The sequence below is a fragment of the Oryctolagus cuniculus genome, chromosome 11 (genome assembly GCF_051225735.1).
Source record: "Oryctolagus cuniculus isolate XC-2025 breed Fujian yellow rabbit chromosome 11, ASM5122573v1, whole genome shotgun sequence".
In the NCBI taxonomy this organism is placed as follows: Eukaryota; Metazoa; Chordata; class Mammalia; order Lagomorpha; family Leporidae; genus Oryctolagus; species Oryctolagus cuniculus.
In genome coordinates this window covers 59,774,865-59,789,238 of record NC_142877.1, presented here as the reverse complement: position 1 = coordinate 59,789,238, position 14,374 = coordinate 59,774,865, and the positions used below count along the sequence as shown (strand labels likewise).

The 14,374-nt window shown below is 58.8% G+C and overlaps 1 protein-coding gene across 1 annotated transcript in view; it reads right to left on the bottom strand.

Moving 5' to 3' along the window:
- Positions 1-14,374, bottom strand: part of LRP1 (LDL receptor related protein 1) — a 74,940-nt gene that overhangs the window by 47,025 nt on the left and 13,541 nt on the right. The window contains exons 4-10 of the mRNA XM_051832985.3: positions 13,620-13,739; positions 12,506-12,634; positions 12,142-12,405; positions 2,843-3,005; positions 2,541-2,763; positions 1,446-1,635; positions 835-978 (exon numbers count right to left, since the gene is read on the bottom strand). Of these exons, the coding sequence (XP_051688945.3) occupies positions 835-978; positions 1,446-1,635; positions 2,541-2,763; positions 2,843-3,005; positions 12,142-12,405; positions 12,506-12,634; positions 13,620-13,739 (1,233 nt within the window). The remainder of the gene's footprint in view (positions 1-834; positions 979-1,445; positions 1,636-2,540; positions 2,764-2,842; positions 3,006-12,141; positions 12,406-12,505; positions 12,635-13,619; positions 13,740-14,374) is intronic.

Below are 14,374 nucleotides of genomic sequence, written 5' to 3'. Positions count from 1 at the left end.
AGGGGGAAGGAGAGCGTGTTTGCAGAAAACTGCCCGCTGCCCAGTGGTGACATTAGTGGCAGCAAAGCAGTGCCTTCAAAATGTGTCGGAATCAGATCCCATCTCACCACTTCCTGTGCTAGCACCCCAGCCGAAACCACATCACTTCTGGCCCACACCACTGAAATAGCCTCCCGGCTACTCCCCTACTGCCCATCCTCGCCCGCAGGGCTATGATTTTTATACACATGTGAACCCGATCACATCACTTTTCTTGAAAGTTGCAAGCTGAGAGCTTTGGATCTCGGCGAGGGCTCGGCCTGTGCCCGCTGGTCCCCTTGCTCACAATGCTTGGCCCTGCTGGCCTCTGTGCCGTTCCTCGGGCACACCAGCCTCACGCTGGCCTCCGGCCCTTTTCAATGAGTCCCTCTGCCCGAAACGCCCTTCCCTCAGCAGGCACACGTCAGAGAGCTTTGCCCAGGTGCCACATCCTTGGAGAAGCCCTGGCTTTATTTCCTTCCAAGCACCCACGGACACTAGCATTATATTCACTAACTCCCCTGCCACTAGGCTGTAAGCTCCCTGAGCCAGGAATGACATCTGTCCGGTTCACTGCTGGATCCTCGCGGCCAGAACAGGGCCGAACACACGCTGAGTGCTCACTAGATATTGCTGCATGCACGAATGAGCCGATTTACAGCCCTCTTCCCAGATGTGGGAAGCCACAAGCATCCCAGCAGTGGTATCAGGGGTTGAGTTCCTCCATCTCTAAGAGGCGGCAGAGCTGTGGGGGCAACCTGAGGACACCCCCCCCCCCCGCCCCAGCAGGCGAGCACGCCCCGCCCTGTCACTCACTCTTGCACGATTTCCCGTCACTGCCCAGGCTGAAGCCGGAGCGGCAGCGGCAGGTCCGCGCCTTGTGGCTGTTGGCCAGCAAGCAGATGTCAGAGCAGCCGCCTGGCTTCCCGTACTGGTCATTCTCACAGGCGTGGCTCCGCACTGCGGGAGGGTGGAGAGCTGTCAGGATCCCAAGAAGACTTCCCGAGCTCTGCCCATATGCCCTGCCGGGGCGGTCCTTGGGCCTGTCCTCCCATTCAGGATCCGGAAGCTGCAGGGCCAGGACTCCTCTGCCTGCCCCCACAACCTCACCCCTGGATGCACTTGGTGGAGTCGTCTGTGGCCGGGGTAGAGTCCCAGGGCTCCGGGAGCCAGGTCTTCTACTCTAGTCCCACAAGCAACTGGGAGGGGCGGGAGGGGGTGGGGCCTGGGGGCTGAGAGGCTAGCAAGGGGCTGGCAGGAAAGTGGAGGGGCCAGGTGTGTGGCCTCAGTTGGACAGCACGGACAAGTGGTCAGGAGGTGGCAGAATCAGGGGTCCCCACAAGAGGGCTGTGGAGGGGCTGTGGTCCCTGAGCGCAGAGCCCTGTCAGGGTGAAGCTAGCTATGGGGGAACCGCGGAGGCAGCTCACCTCGGGGCTGACGGCGCTGGTGGTAGATGTGCAGGGCGCCGCCCTTGTCCACGCGGGTCACAACCTGGTACTCAGTGCTGTTGAAGCGATTCACTCGGATCACGCTGGTCTTCTGCTGGGCGTTGGCGTTGTCTGAGTTGGTGGCGTAGAGGTAATTCTCGAACACGGTCAGGCCATACAGATGCTCGATCTGAGACGCAGGGAGTAGGCGCCGCAGGGTGAGAAGGGGCCTCCCTCTGTCCCCGGGAAGCCCACTCCCAAATCCACGCTACAGGGCTGAACTCTATATGCTGCAGCTTGTGTGTTCCGACTGGACAGTCCTGTTCTTGAGATTTCTCATTGATTTCACACACCCTTCACAATACGACTCTTTAGAGAGCTTCTGGAATATTCCAAGATGGCCTCTCCTACACTCTCTCCTGTGGCCCTGGTACCCACGGTGTGGGGTGGTGCTTTGTGGGCTGGTCCCATGCACCCTACTGAAGCCCCTTGAGGACACAAGCCACGCCCCTCACAGTGGACACTTTCAGGAGTGGGGCGCCGGGCTCCTTCCCAGAAAGTCCTCATAGCCCGACTCCAGCACGTGGCTTTGCGAGCAAGCCTGGTGACGGCCCCCATGTTCTCACAGCTTGCCGACGGTGCCCATCTGACCAACACTATGGGGCTCGTTGGTTCACAGGACTTTCAGGGCTAAAACCGAGACAACCTCAGGCAAAGTGGGACAAGCGGTCATCCTAACTAACCCAGAACGGCGGTGCCAGCTCTGAGTTCTGGTATTTGCCTGGTTGCATGACCTCAGATAAATCACTTCACCTCTCAAAACCAAAGACACCAAACCACCCGCCTGCTTGTCTCCTAGGCACTACAGTGAGGATCGAATGAGGACAAGGAAGTGAAAGAGACCTCCTCTGCCGTGACTGCTCCCATCAGACGGGAAGCCGTGTCCTGTGCCTTTTCTGCAGGGCTCACGCCCACCCCACTGCACCAGAGGGCTCAGGGCAGCCACGCTCCCCTTGTCCTCCCCCTCACCAGGGGGCCCTAGACAATGGTTCCCCCCACCCCCCACCCAGTTCGCCCAGCCAGCAGCTCCCTCACCAGAATGCCCTGGATGATGGTCTGCCGGCCCTTGCCCTCGTAGTCCACCACTTCAATGTAGTCCAGGTAGGCATCCGCCCAGTACACCAGGCGGCTGACCAGGTCCAGCGTGATGCCATGCGGAAACACGATCTTGCTGTCCACCAGCTTGGTGCGGTTCTGCCCGTCCATGTCACAGCGTTCCACCTTCGGGATCTGCCCGTAGTCGGTGAAAAACACCTTCCTGCAGGCAGACCCAAGTTAACCGGCGTCTGGATGGACGCCCGCCCCGCTGGCCTCCTCCCTTCCAGAACCGCTCTCACCCCATGGCAGGGTCCAGCGCAATGCCCTTGGGGTTGTAGAGCTCCAGGTCTAGCAAGGTGACACACGTGTCCCCGTTGTGGTTACAGACAAAGATCCTATCGTCGATGTCATCCACAAAGTAGAAGTTGCCCGTCAGCCAGTCGATGGCCATCTGCTCCACGTCTGGAGAGTGTGAATGAAAGAGCTGTGGGGAGCAGGTCCTCCCACAGACACACCCACCGGGGGCCACAACCCCTGCCTGGGACCCCACCTTCTCGGGTGGAGGGGCCAGGTGGAGGGGCATGCTGCACACAACCCCCGCCTGGGACCCCACCTTCTCGGGTCGCCCTCCTCCGCCCGCCAGCTGAGCTGCCTCCCTGCCCTGAGCGCCCGGGAGAGCTGTGGGCAGCTTCACACTGCACCTGGTGGTCTTCGCCATCTTTGCAGGTGTCTCCGCTCTCCCAAAATAAGCCAGAATGTATCCACCCAGCCCCCACCCCCAACCCCGTCCCCCAGGCCCATGCCCCAGGCCGTGCTCCAGAATGTCAGGGCTGGGTAAACATCAGCTGACAGATTGACTGACAGGCTTCCCCAACTCTGACCTTGAACAGGGAGCATCTTCTCAGAGTTGCAAAAGCAGAGGGGGGCAGCCCACCATCTCACTGCTGGGTTTCTTTTTCTCTTAATCTAGTTTTGCTTATAATAAGATTGTTCAGGCCAACTAAAACACCACGTATCTTTGCTTTTGGCTAGACTTTTAGCAGCTTTATATGGTAAGGTTAGTTATCGCATGTTAACCAGAAGCACCCAGTGGAAGCTGTAGGTGTTGCATAAATTTTGAAATGGAAAAGCAAGGTACATGGAAATAAACCCAGGTTGAGAGAAATAGATTTTTAAGTATGGGCAAGAGCTCGAGACGGGAAGGCCCACGGTGCAAAAGGTTGGCAAACAGTAACTCCCTGGCCAAGCTCCTCCACCTGCCCCACTCCCTGTTTCCCAGGTTCCTACACTCCCTCATGTCCCACGGAGGGGCAGAAGACGGGGGAATAGGATCTAGGGGTAGGGAGATGGAGGCCGAGAGCGGCGTTGTGAAAGGACCATAAGGTAACCCGAGGGATGGCTCAGAAGGAGGTCGGGCGTTTGAGCCAGAGGTTAAGACCACGTTCAGATGCCTGGGTTAGATTCCCATCTCCAGCTCCTGACCCCAGCTTCCTACCAGTGCAGACCCGGGGAAGGCCGTGCTGCTAAGCAGCTGGGTGCCTGCCACTCAAGTGGGAGACCTCAATTGAGTTCCAAGATCCTGGCTTTGGCTCTGACCTACTCCCCGCAGTAGTGGCCTTTTGGGGAATTAATCAGTAGATGGGAGCTTTGTCTTTCTCTGTATTTCTCCTTCTGCTTCTCAAAAAAATACATAGAAAGGAACATAGGAAGGGAGGGAGGAGAGAGAGAGAGAGAGAAGACTCCAGGAGGATGGAGTGGGGGAAGATGCAGAGCAGGTGCCCATGCAGCCTAAGCCATGATTCTGGAGGAGTCCGAGGCGGGGGCAGGGGCAGCGGTGGGAGGTCTAGGAGGCAGGAAGTCTGGGGACAGAGGTGCCCACTGGCCTCCTTTGGGCCCCGCTCCCTCCCCTGGGCCCTGGCCCCTCCAACCACCACCATCAGAGATGAAGCCTCTTGCAGACTGGGAAATCCCAAGGCTATGATTTTCTGAACTCCACCTTCACCGATTTCCTCAACAGGTGGAGAGGTTTCAGACTCCAGGCTTCTGGCGGGAACTTAGCACTCCACTGCCCAGACATGACCCTCTCCCACACCCCCCACCTCCACCCAGCGACAGAGACCACGACAACTTGGAGTCTGATTAACTTATCCCCCCCCCCCCCCCCACACACACACCAGAATCAGGGGCTGTTTCCTAACAGTTGGCGGTGGGGGCAAAGGAAACAGGAACGTGGCTCCTAGGGAACTTGGCTGGGCCTGACACTGACTCACGGTCACAGGACTGGGACTGAGCAGAGGAAGGGAAGGAGCCAGTTGGAGGCCTGATCAAACTAGTTTCCTCTTCAGGTCTGCTCTGTTAAACCCCAACCCGCAAGGACTCCGCAGAAAGGGGTCACAGGGATGAGCTATTACCCCCGTAAGTGCTGGTGCACCCCCAGACCCAGCCACCCTTTCCTCTGCGCCTCCTGATGAGGCCGGACCGAGGGGCAGGGCAGGCTGGGGAGAGCCAGGCCATGGAGGGAGAGGGCCCCATGCAAACTCCGTGCCCCACGTGCTGTTACCACAGAGAAGCCAGATTAAAATGCACACTGCTGGGCCGCCTCCAAAGGAAGCCGAGGTCCCCAGGCGGGGGAACCTGCCCGCGGCCCCAGGCCGCCAGCAGGGCGGCTGGAAGTCAAACAGGGCTGCGTGCCCTTTACTTGGTGGGCACGGCAGGGGTCTGGGGGCTGCTGGCATGGATTTGAACTTCATCAGTCAAAGCTGTTTTCCCAGCACCAGCTGGCGCGGCTATGTCCTCTCTCCAACTTCCTGAGGCTTCCCTGAGTCACTGCCCAGCCCTGGGGTTCGCAACACCCTGCCCGTGCCTCCCCCCATCCACCCTTCCCTTGGCAAGAGGGGAGGAGGAAGAAACCTGCCCAGATCTGGGGCCTTCGTCCCCGCTGCACTGCGTGGCCACCCCTGAGCCTCAGGATGGGGCCCCCCCAAAGCCCTGCTCCCGGCCCAGGCTCCCCCGGACGCCGGGGAGGCAGGCAGAGAGATGGTCCCTGCTCTCAGATATCTGCCCTTGGCTGGTCTCCGCTTCCACCTCCCCAAAGGCCAGGCAGGGCCCCACTCAGCAGGCCGGTGAGGAGTTGGCAAGAACCGGAGTCCCCGGCCCGCCTGGCCTCTCCTTTGGTATTTTTGCAGCTGGAGACTATTAGTTACAAGCAAAAACCCTTTGTTATCCAACCCCCGCCACCACATTATTTTCCTCTCTCCTAAAGTTCAGATTCCTCTGCCTGCCCTGCTACGCACACACGCACACACACACGCACACGCACACACTCACGTGTACACACACACACACACACGAACATCTCCACTGCAAGGCCAGCATAGATAGGCTCAGACTGAGCCCTCTAAGGGCTCCCTTGCAGGCAGGGTCTGGGCCACTCCCCCCTGCCCCTTGCCTGGGGTTCGGGTAGGGTCCTGGCCCTGAGCACTCTGGCCCCACAAACCCAGAAGGCAGCTGTGCCCCTCAGGCCAGCCCTGCTCTAGTTCCAGGGCCCCAGACCCTCAGGACAGGAGAAGCTCAGGCAAATCCAGGGGCGGGATCCTGTGCGGTGGGAGGAGCTTGGGGGTGGTCTAGGGCTGTGGCTAGGACACTGGGAAGGGGACGGATGAGTCAGAGGAAGGCCGGTAACCCGGCAGCCATGGCACCCAGGACTTTCGGTTCCAGGACCCAGAATAGACTCAGGCCGTGCATCTGCTGAGTCCCTGCCACCCCACAGCTCCAGCCTTTCTCAACTTCTCCATCATCCACGTTGTTCCGCAGGCCGCTGCCTAAACAGTGGCCGCTTTCGCAAAATGCAGGCCCCACTCCCCATTCCCAAGGAGACCCTGGCTTCAGCTGCAGGATCCTGTTTCTCTAAAACAAAGAAACCCCTGGGAGGGGGCGGAAGGGGGGCCTTACACCCTGGGAAAACGTCCCCTAACCCAAACACACACCCAAAGGTGGCAGCAGCCAGCGCAAGGTCTCCCCTCAAGGAGAACCCCATTTGCACCTTGGTGACAGCCGTGGGGACACACTGCACACTTCCCCATCTTGCTTCCATTGCTCAGCCCTGCCCTGGGCCCGGCTGGGCTCTGCAGAGACACGTGCGAATGCTGGTTCTGTCACCTTCCAGCCGTGGGACTGCAGGCTAGTTACGCAATGTCTCTGGGTCCCAGCTTCCTCCTCTGTCACAGGGGGTGACGCATTAGCGTTCCCAGCCCAGACTCCCAGCGGAAGCACTCCTTGGTAGAAGCAGCTCCTGGGTCCATCTCTGCCACCGGTGCCGACGCACAGCTACGGATTCGCTTAGCCAATACTTGTGGAATAGATACTTGTGGAATACCCAGTCCTCACTCTAGTCCAGAGCTGGACTTCATCTTCCCTCTTCCCTTCTGCCCCCAGGACCCTCCCTGTCCAGGCTTGGGATGCCTCAGGACAGCCTGTCCGTGGAGCCTGCTCAGGGGCCGGCCCAGAGGGCTGGGAGCACCGAGCCAGCGGCTGCCGCTTCCAAGCTGGGGGAGGAGATCTTGCCGCAGGTCCAGCAGCTCTGCTGGGCCCAGACTGCGGCTCTTCCTCGTTCCACCAGCAAGTCCAGAGCTCAGCCACACTGTGTCACCTCCTTCCCCCATCCCTTCTGGCCCTGCTCCTGTTGCAGCCTGGGGTCTCTGCCCTGCTCCCTTCCCAGGCCTGGCTCAGGTCATCATGGACGCAGAGCTGGGTCGCCTGGTTGCGGCTCAGCCAGTCTTAGAGTCTCTGCAGGATGGAGAAATCCTTGCCGGACTCTCTCTTGCTTAAGTTACTTCCTTTGGCCTGAAAACAGCCGGAGTGGGGGTGGGGTAGAGGAGGGGTGCTGGGAGCCAGCTGGGTGGGGAGGCAACTTCCAGGAGACAATGGTGGAGGGAGGAGAGGCAGGGGCTGGCTCTCAGCTGGGAGACCCATGGCTGGCCCTAGCTAGGAGAGAGAAGGAGCAAGAAAGGGCTGTTAAACCAGGAGGAAATTCGGAAGGTGAATGGGGAAGCCAAAGTGCCAGGGTGCAGGAGGACAAGGCCGAGGAGGGGGACAGTGAGAGTCCCCCAAAATGTTCTGAACCCCGTGGGTCTGCAAGGCCGAGGGATGGTCTGGTGGATTTCCCAGGTAAGCCTGGGGCACCCTGGGCAGTGGGCATGCGGCCCCCTCCCAGTTATCACAGAGGGGTTGCTGTCTGCTCCCACTAGACAAATCACTACCCAATTTCCTGTTGTGATCTTAAACACGCACACACCCCCCACATGCAGAGGGAGGGAGAAGTGAAGTTGGCCAGCTGGACTTGGGGACCCATTTCGCAACCGAGCTGCCTGCAGCCTAGGGGGCCTTTGCTGCGCCGCCCCGCCTACCTCCTTCTTCCCCAAGCAGCACGGAGTGGGGGGGACAGGGAGGGAAACCCTAGGACCCCCCTGGAGGGCACCCGCCCCAGCCCAGCCAGTCCCATCATGTACACACAGAGGCAAAGTGACCTCAGCAAGCTTTCTTTCCCTCAAGGCCTCTATTTGCAAGCGCAGAATGCCCTCCATGCATGCATACACACACACACACACACACACACACCCCTCCCCAGGGCCTCACGCCTGCAGTGGGCCTCAGGCCTGCACTGTGGAAACCTCAAAGCTGATAGGCAGTCAGGTCACAGGGCTGGGGCAGGGTAGGTGAGGTCAGGAGACTCGGCCACCAGCCATGCCCAGGGGCAGCCCTGCAGGAGGCTGGACGGGCAGCCTCAGAGGTAGGCGTTAGAGTGGCAGGCCGAGTCCTGGCTCTGGTACTATCGGGCCTGTTGACCTCCTGTTTCTAGAACGTTAGTCTTTTGTGTCTCACTTTCCAAACACATGCCACACTTATGTGCAGCTTGTGCTATTATTTAGTTGTATTTTTTGAAATCAACTTATTTTTTCTGTTCTGCTGCCTGCTAAACCATTTATGAAATCAACAGGATCAATATGGGGCCGGTGCCAGCGCCGCGGCTCACTAGGCTAATCCTCCGCCTAGCGGCGCCGGCACACCGGGTTCTAGTCCCGGTCAGGGCGCCGGATTCTGTCCCGGTTGCCCTCTTCCAGGCCAGCTCTCTGCTGTGGCCAGGGAGTGCAGTGGAGGATGGCCCAAGTACTTGGGCCCTGCACCCCATGGGAGACCAGGATAAGTACCTGGCTCCTGCCATTGGATCAGTGTGGTGCGCCGGCCGCGGCAGCCACTGGAGGGTGAAGCAACGGCAAAGGAAGACCTTTCTCTCTGTCTCTCTCTCTCACTGTCCACTCTGCCTGTCAAAAAAAAAAAAAAAAAAAAAAAAAAATGGGGCCAGTGGCGTGGCACAGCGGAGGAAGCTGCCACCAACTTGGCCAATATACTCCATCAGAACGCTGGCTCAAGTCCTGGCTGCTCCACTTCTAATCCAGCTTCCTGCTAAATACACCTAGGAAACCAGGAGAAGACAGCCCAAATCCTAAGGCCACATGGGAGACCTGGCTGGAGTTCTAGGCTCCTGGTTTTGGCCTGGCCCAGCCCTGGCTGCTGCAGCCATTTAGGAAGTGAACCAGTGAATACATCTCTCTCTGTCTCTCCCTCTGTCCGTCAGTCTGCCTTTCAAATAAATAAATAAATAAGTCTTTAAAAAATATATTTTATAGGCTAGTTACAAGAGTTTCCTAATGAATATCAAATAAAAATGTAACCATAACCATGAAAAAAGTCTTGTCCATGCATCCCCTGAAGCCAAAACCCAGCCACTGGGAAAGGCAGCACTGAAGGCTGAGGAGCTGGCTTCCATGGCTACCAAGGGTCTTCCTTCTTTTCTGATCTTACCATGGACTCTCTCCTGCCATGGACTTGGAGCCTTGTGGACTGCCCGTCACCCCAGGGACAGTGGCAGAGGGGAAGAGACCCGGCCCCCATCCAGGACTGTGAAAGGCATGGGGGCTGGAGGAGGAGAGGTAAGCAGCACAGGCCTTGGCCAGCCCAGGAGAGAATGGGGTGGGGGTGGGGGTGCATCCCACAGGGTCTGGGGCTCCCAGCTCCCGGACTCTCTTGGGACGCAGGGCCGCTCCGGCTCACTTGCCCCAGGACCCACGTGAGGCAGGCTCACTTCCGGGCCTTCTTCCTTCTTCTATTTCTGCTTCCAGAGTTTTCTCTGGGGCAAGCTCCCCCGTCTCCCCACACCCACCTTCCTGGCTCCTCCGACACCTCTCACTTGTCTGGCTCCTCCCTCTGGGCCCACTGTCGCCTGTCAGGTGTGTGTAGGGGGGGCTCCAACAGAGGTCGCAGTCACAGCAAAGAATGGGATGATTACAGGGAGAGCAGCCCTGAGGGCAGAGAGAAAGCAGGAGAAAGCAGCAAGCAGCCACTCTTCCTCCTCCTCCTCCTCCTCAGGGAGCTAATTAAGGGCCAGCAGCCCACTGTGCAGGTGAGTGTGGGACCCCACACACCAGGGCAGGCCAGGCAGTCTCTCCTGGGGAGAGGGCTGCACGGAGGTGGGGAGGTGCCGGGGAGAGACACTTCCAACATCCTCAGTCCAGGGCCTGTAATTAGCTTGTGGGATGACAGCAAAACAGTCATCCTCTGAGTGACAGCAGACACGCTGGCGGCTGGGGGTGGGGAGGGGCCGGAGGAACCCATTCCTCTACCCCACAAGGGTTTCTCCCTAGAACCTTGGTCTTTTCCAGTCGCCTGGACTCTGCCCTGGAGGGGCCCAGGAGTCCCAAGGAGGCAAAACAAATGTGTTTGCCAAGGGAGGGGTGTTTGCCCCAGGTTATTTCCGGCTGCTCCGGGGAAGAAGTTAGGAGAGGGGACCAGGCCAGAGCAGAAGCTGAGATGGGCAGTCCACGGCCACTTACCCACCAGCCCAATTCTAGCCCGGAGGCTAGTCTTTCCCCTAGCCCATCTCCTGGCCCTGGGGTCCCTGGGGTTCTCCCATCCACCCACCTCTCAAGCCAGCCACACTCAGCCCAGCCCCCAGGAGCACACAGGTCTGACTGCGGGGCACCTTGGACCCAGCAGCCCAAGGACACCAGAGGATGCTCTGGAGAACCCAGGGCTGGGGTGTGGCCCACACGGGAAGTTCTTCCAAAAGGTCACGAAAATCATGAATGCTGAAAACAGCACGGATTTCAAAGATGGTTTGTGCCAAAGTAAACTTATCTTTTCATTCCATTTCCATGAACGTTTTGTGTGTTTGTTTTTAAGGATTATTCATTTATTTGAAAGGCAGAGTGACAGAGAGGAAAGAGAGAGAGGTCCTCCATCCACTGGTTCACTCCCCAAATGCCCACAACAGCTGGAGCTGGGCCAGGCCAGAGCCAGGAGCTCTCCGACACGGGTGGCAGGGACTCATCTGCTGCCTCCCAGGCGCATTAGCAGGGAGCAGAGTCAGAAGCGGAGCAGCTGGAACTCAAACCGGCACCGGATAAGGGAAACCAGCAGTGTTGCCAGCAGTGGCTTAAACCTGCAGCCACCATGAAGTTGGTGAAGAACCCCAGCGTGATGAGGCCTCTGCTATCCACGATCCAGGCAGGTCCCTGTCTCCTAGAAGGAAACCCTGGGAATTCCTGTGGGATCTTTGTTTTCTGCGGGGATTGTCCCAGGAACTGAATAAAGAACCTTGAAGGCCTCCCGGAGAGGCACAGAGTTCCCAATCTTAAGCTTCACCACGTGTGCCAGCCTGTGTTGGCCAGCGGCTTTCACTTCTTCTGATCTGGACTGCCCAGCTCAAAGCCATCGTGAAGATTAGGAAAGCAAAGTGGGGACAGGGAATTCTGGTTCACTTAAGGCTGAGATCAAGCTACCCTGTGGGTGGGTGGTTGGGTGGGGGTGGGGGGTCAGAATGTTCCCCTCAAGCCTGTCCACACTGTGATGACCCGGATGTTGCCTCTAAAGCCGCTGAGATGAGCAGGCTGTGGGTCCACCCCAGCCCCGCCTGCCCTGCCCCGTGACACGCCTCCCACCTCGGCTGCACTGAATGGGAACATCGGGAGATCCTACAGCGCGCCCACAGTCTCATCACCACCACATGTGGCCCCGGGATCTCCACAGCCTTGCTGCAGCGGGGAGTCCATTCTGGCTAAGCCCTGAGGGAGGCCACGGAGGTAGACACAGACCCAGCCAGGTCCTGGTTCCTCTGCACTTGGCCACAATGTAACAGGGCTGCCCCCAGCTCCAGCCCCTTCTTTAGCCAGCCGCGGCTCAGGCTGCATGGGAAAGTCCCTCTGAGGTTCACTCAAGACAACTGTCTTGGAGAAGGGACAGTCCCTGTTCTCTGGAGATGGGTCATGTACGGCCCTTCAACCTTTGCTTCCCTCTAAGGCCTTGCTCAGCCCTGTGCCAGAGAGGCGGAAGCTATCCATAGACTCAGCTCAGAGAGAAGGGAGGAAGCAGAGCGTGGCGCTTACCCTGCCCCAAACAGGCCCGATCGCGTCCAGCCCCCCTGCCTCGGCCTCAGTCAGGGACAGCTGGATGAACCGCAGACAAGCACTGTCCTGTCAACCCCTTGCCCCCGCCCCCAGCCCCTGCCCTCTCCTGCCCTCCAGGGAGGCAGCAGGTGACTCACGGTGCAGACTGAGGGAGATGTTGATGGTGTGCTCATCCACGAAACCCTTCAGGCCGGGCATTCGGGCGCACTTGAGCTGTGTTTGGGCAGCGCTGTCCCCGACGTGCACCCAACACACGGTCTCGTTGGCATAGCTGAAGTCCATGGCTGTGGTTTGCCGAGTGCTGGTGGGCGTGATGGTGGATACCTGGGCGCCACTCAGGTACGTGGCCAGGATGTTCTGGGAGTTGGCGATCAGTAGCACCGGAGGGCGGTCTACCGGCTCTGGGCATGGGACGGAGAAGGGCAGTGGGGACGGGTCCCTAGGACCCGTCAGGGACAGCACAGAGAGCATCCAGCACTGGCCACAGGCAAGCCCACTCACCATTCTTGGCTTTGCAGGAGCGGTTGTCTGGCTGCAGCAGGTACCCCTCGACGCAGCCGCACGTGAAGGAGCCGTCTGTGTTGGTGCAGAGCTGGCTGCAGGTGCCGTACACGGAGCACTCGTCAAAGTCTGCCAGGAAAGGGGCGAGGGCGTGGTCACTCCCAGGGTGAGGAGGGCAGGGAGAGGGTGCCCTCAGACGCCACCAGGCTGCCTGTCCTCGTAGCTACTTGCAAAGATAGTTTGGCAGGATGCACTACAGCAGGATGCATGTAACCTCATCACCGAGCAAACCCTCAAAGCCCAGCCTCGACCTCACAACTCCACTCTCAAGAAAAAGCTGCATGTGATTTCCAACAATAAATGAAATATAATAATAATAATGATAAATAAACAAAAAGGTAAAGGATATGTCGGAGGTGCTAGGGTGATGGAAAGAGACGGACACTATGGAAAAAATCTAGGTGGGGGTGGGGTGGGGACAGCAGAGTCGGGGGTGTGACTTTAAAGTGCTCAGGGGCAGCTTCGCCAAGAAGGGGGATTTATTCAAAGGCCTGAGCGAGGCGAATGTAAGACAGGAAAGTCTGCATTGTTTGTAGCAGAGAAAAGCTGGGAACATCTTACTCATCAATAGGGAGATGGCCAAGTAAACTGTGGCAACAGTCACACGTCAGGGCGGTTTTTAAAAGAATGAGGTAGAGCGCTGCATATCAGCCTGGAAACAGAGCCGGGGCGGGGGGGACAGCCTGAGGAACGCAAACTGCTGTAAGTGATAGGAACAGCAGGATGCCACTGGTGTCACAAGGAGCAGACGCACAGAATCACGCTGCCAAGCAGGTGTGCGTGAGTACATGCGTATCACCACGCGGAAAGGGGCCTGGAGAGACGGACAGCCAAGTCGCAGGATCTGTCAGAAAGGACTGTGGGATTGTTTTGTTTTGTTTTACAACCAGAAGATTCACAGATGCCTTGGAATATTAAGATGAGTTTCCAAAAGTCTGGTGGAAGCAAGGGGGTTGGGGTTGGGCAGTCCCGCCTCGTCCAGCCTGCACCTTCCCGCTCTCTCCTCCCACAGCCTGCACCGCACGCATACAGACACGGACACGTGCTGCCCTACCTTTGCAGGTCTTGCCATCGGCCTGCAGCTGGAAGCTGCTGTTGCAGTAGCAGGTGGGTCCGCTGAGCGTGGGGACACAGTGGTGCTGGCAGCCCAGCCGGGAGCAGTTGCCCCGCAGCTCTGCGTGGGGCAGGAGAGACACAAACTCAGGCCTCCAGACCAGACAGCCACCCCCAGACCGCACTGTCCCCAGTGTCTTCAGAAATCGTTTCCAAGGGCTGAGGAGTGAGAGATGGGGGGGAGCCCGAGGAACCGACTCCTGAAGTTTGCAAGTGAGGGAACGGAAGCCCAGAGACAGGGTGCGAGAGAGGCCCAGGGTCTCTGCGCCCATCGAGGCTTAGCAGCCCTGTGTGCCGGCCCTGGATTCCCTCCGTCCCCGTGGAGAGGGGATCTGGAACTTTGCTGGGGCCAACAGGAAGAGGGGACAGTGGGTCTGATCCCGACCATATGCCTCTTGTCTACACTGCCAGGGGCTCAGCACGTTGGCTTCAGCAGAGGGTGAGAGGGGGATGGGATCCGGTCCGGCCCTGCAGGAGCCCAGCGCGGACCTGGCAGCAACCCTCTGACCTGTGCTTCGAGCACGAGGGGCCTCCTCCGAGGAGCCTCCGGGAGAAAGCCCAAGGTCAAGGTGGAAGATGGGGAGGAGGAGCAAAACTGCTTCCCTCGGGATCCTTTGCAGGTCTTTCTCCTGCCACTGACCCACTTCCACACGGGGGACAGAAGGGAACGGGACAGGAGGGGGAGAGGTAGGAGAG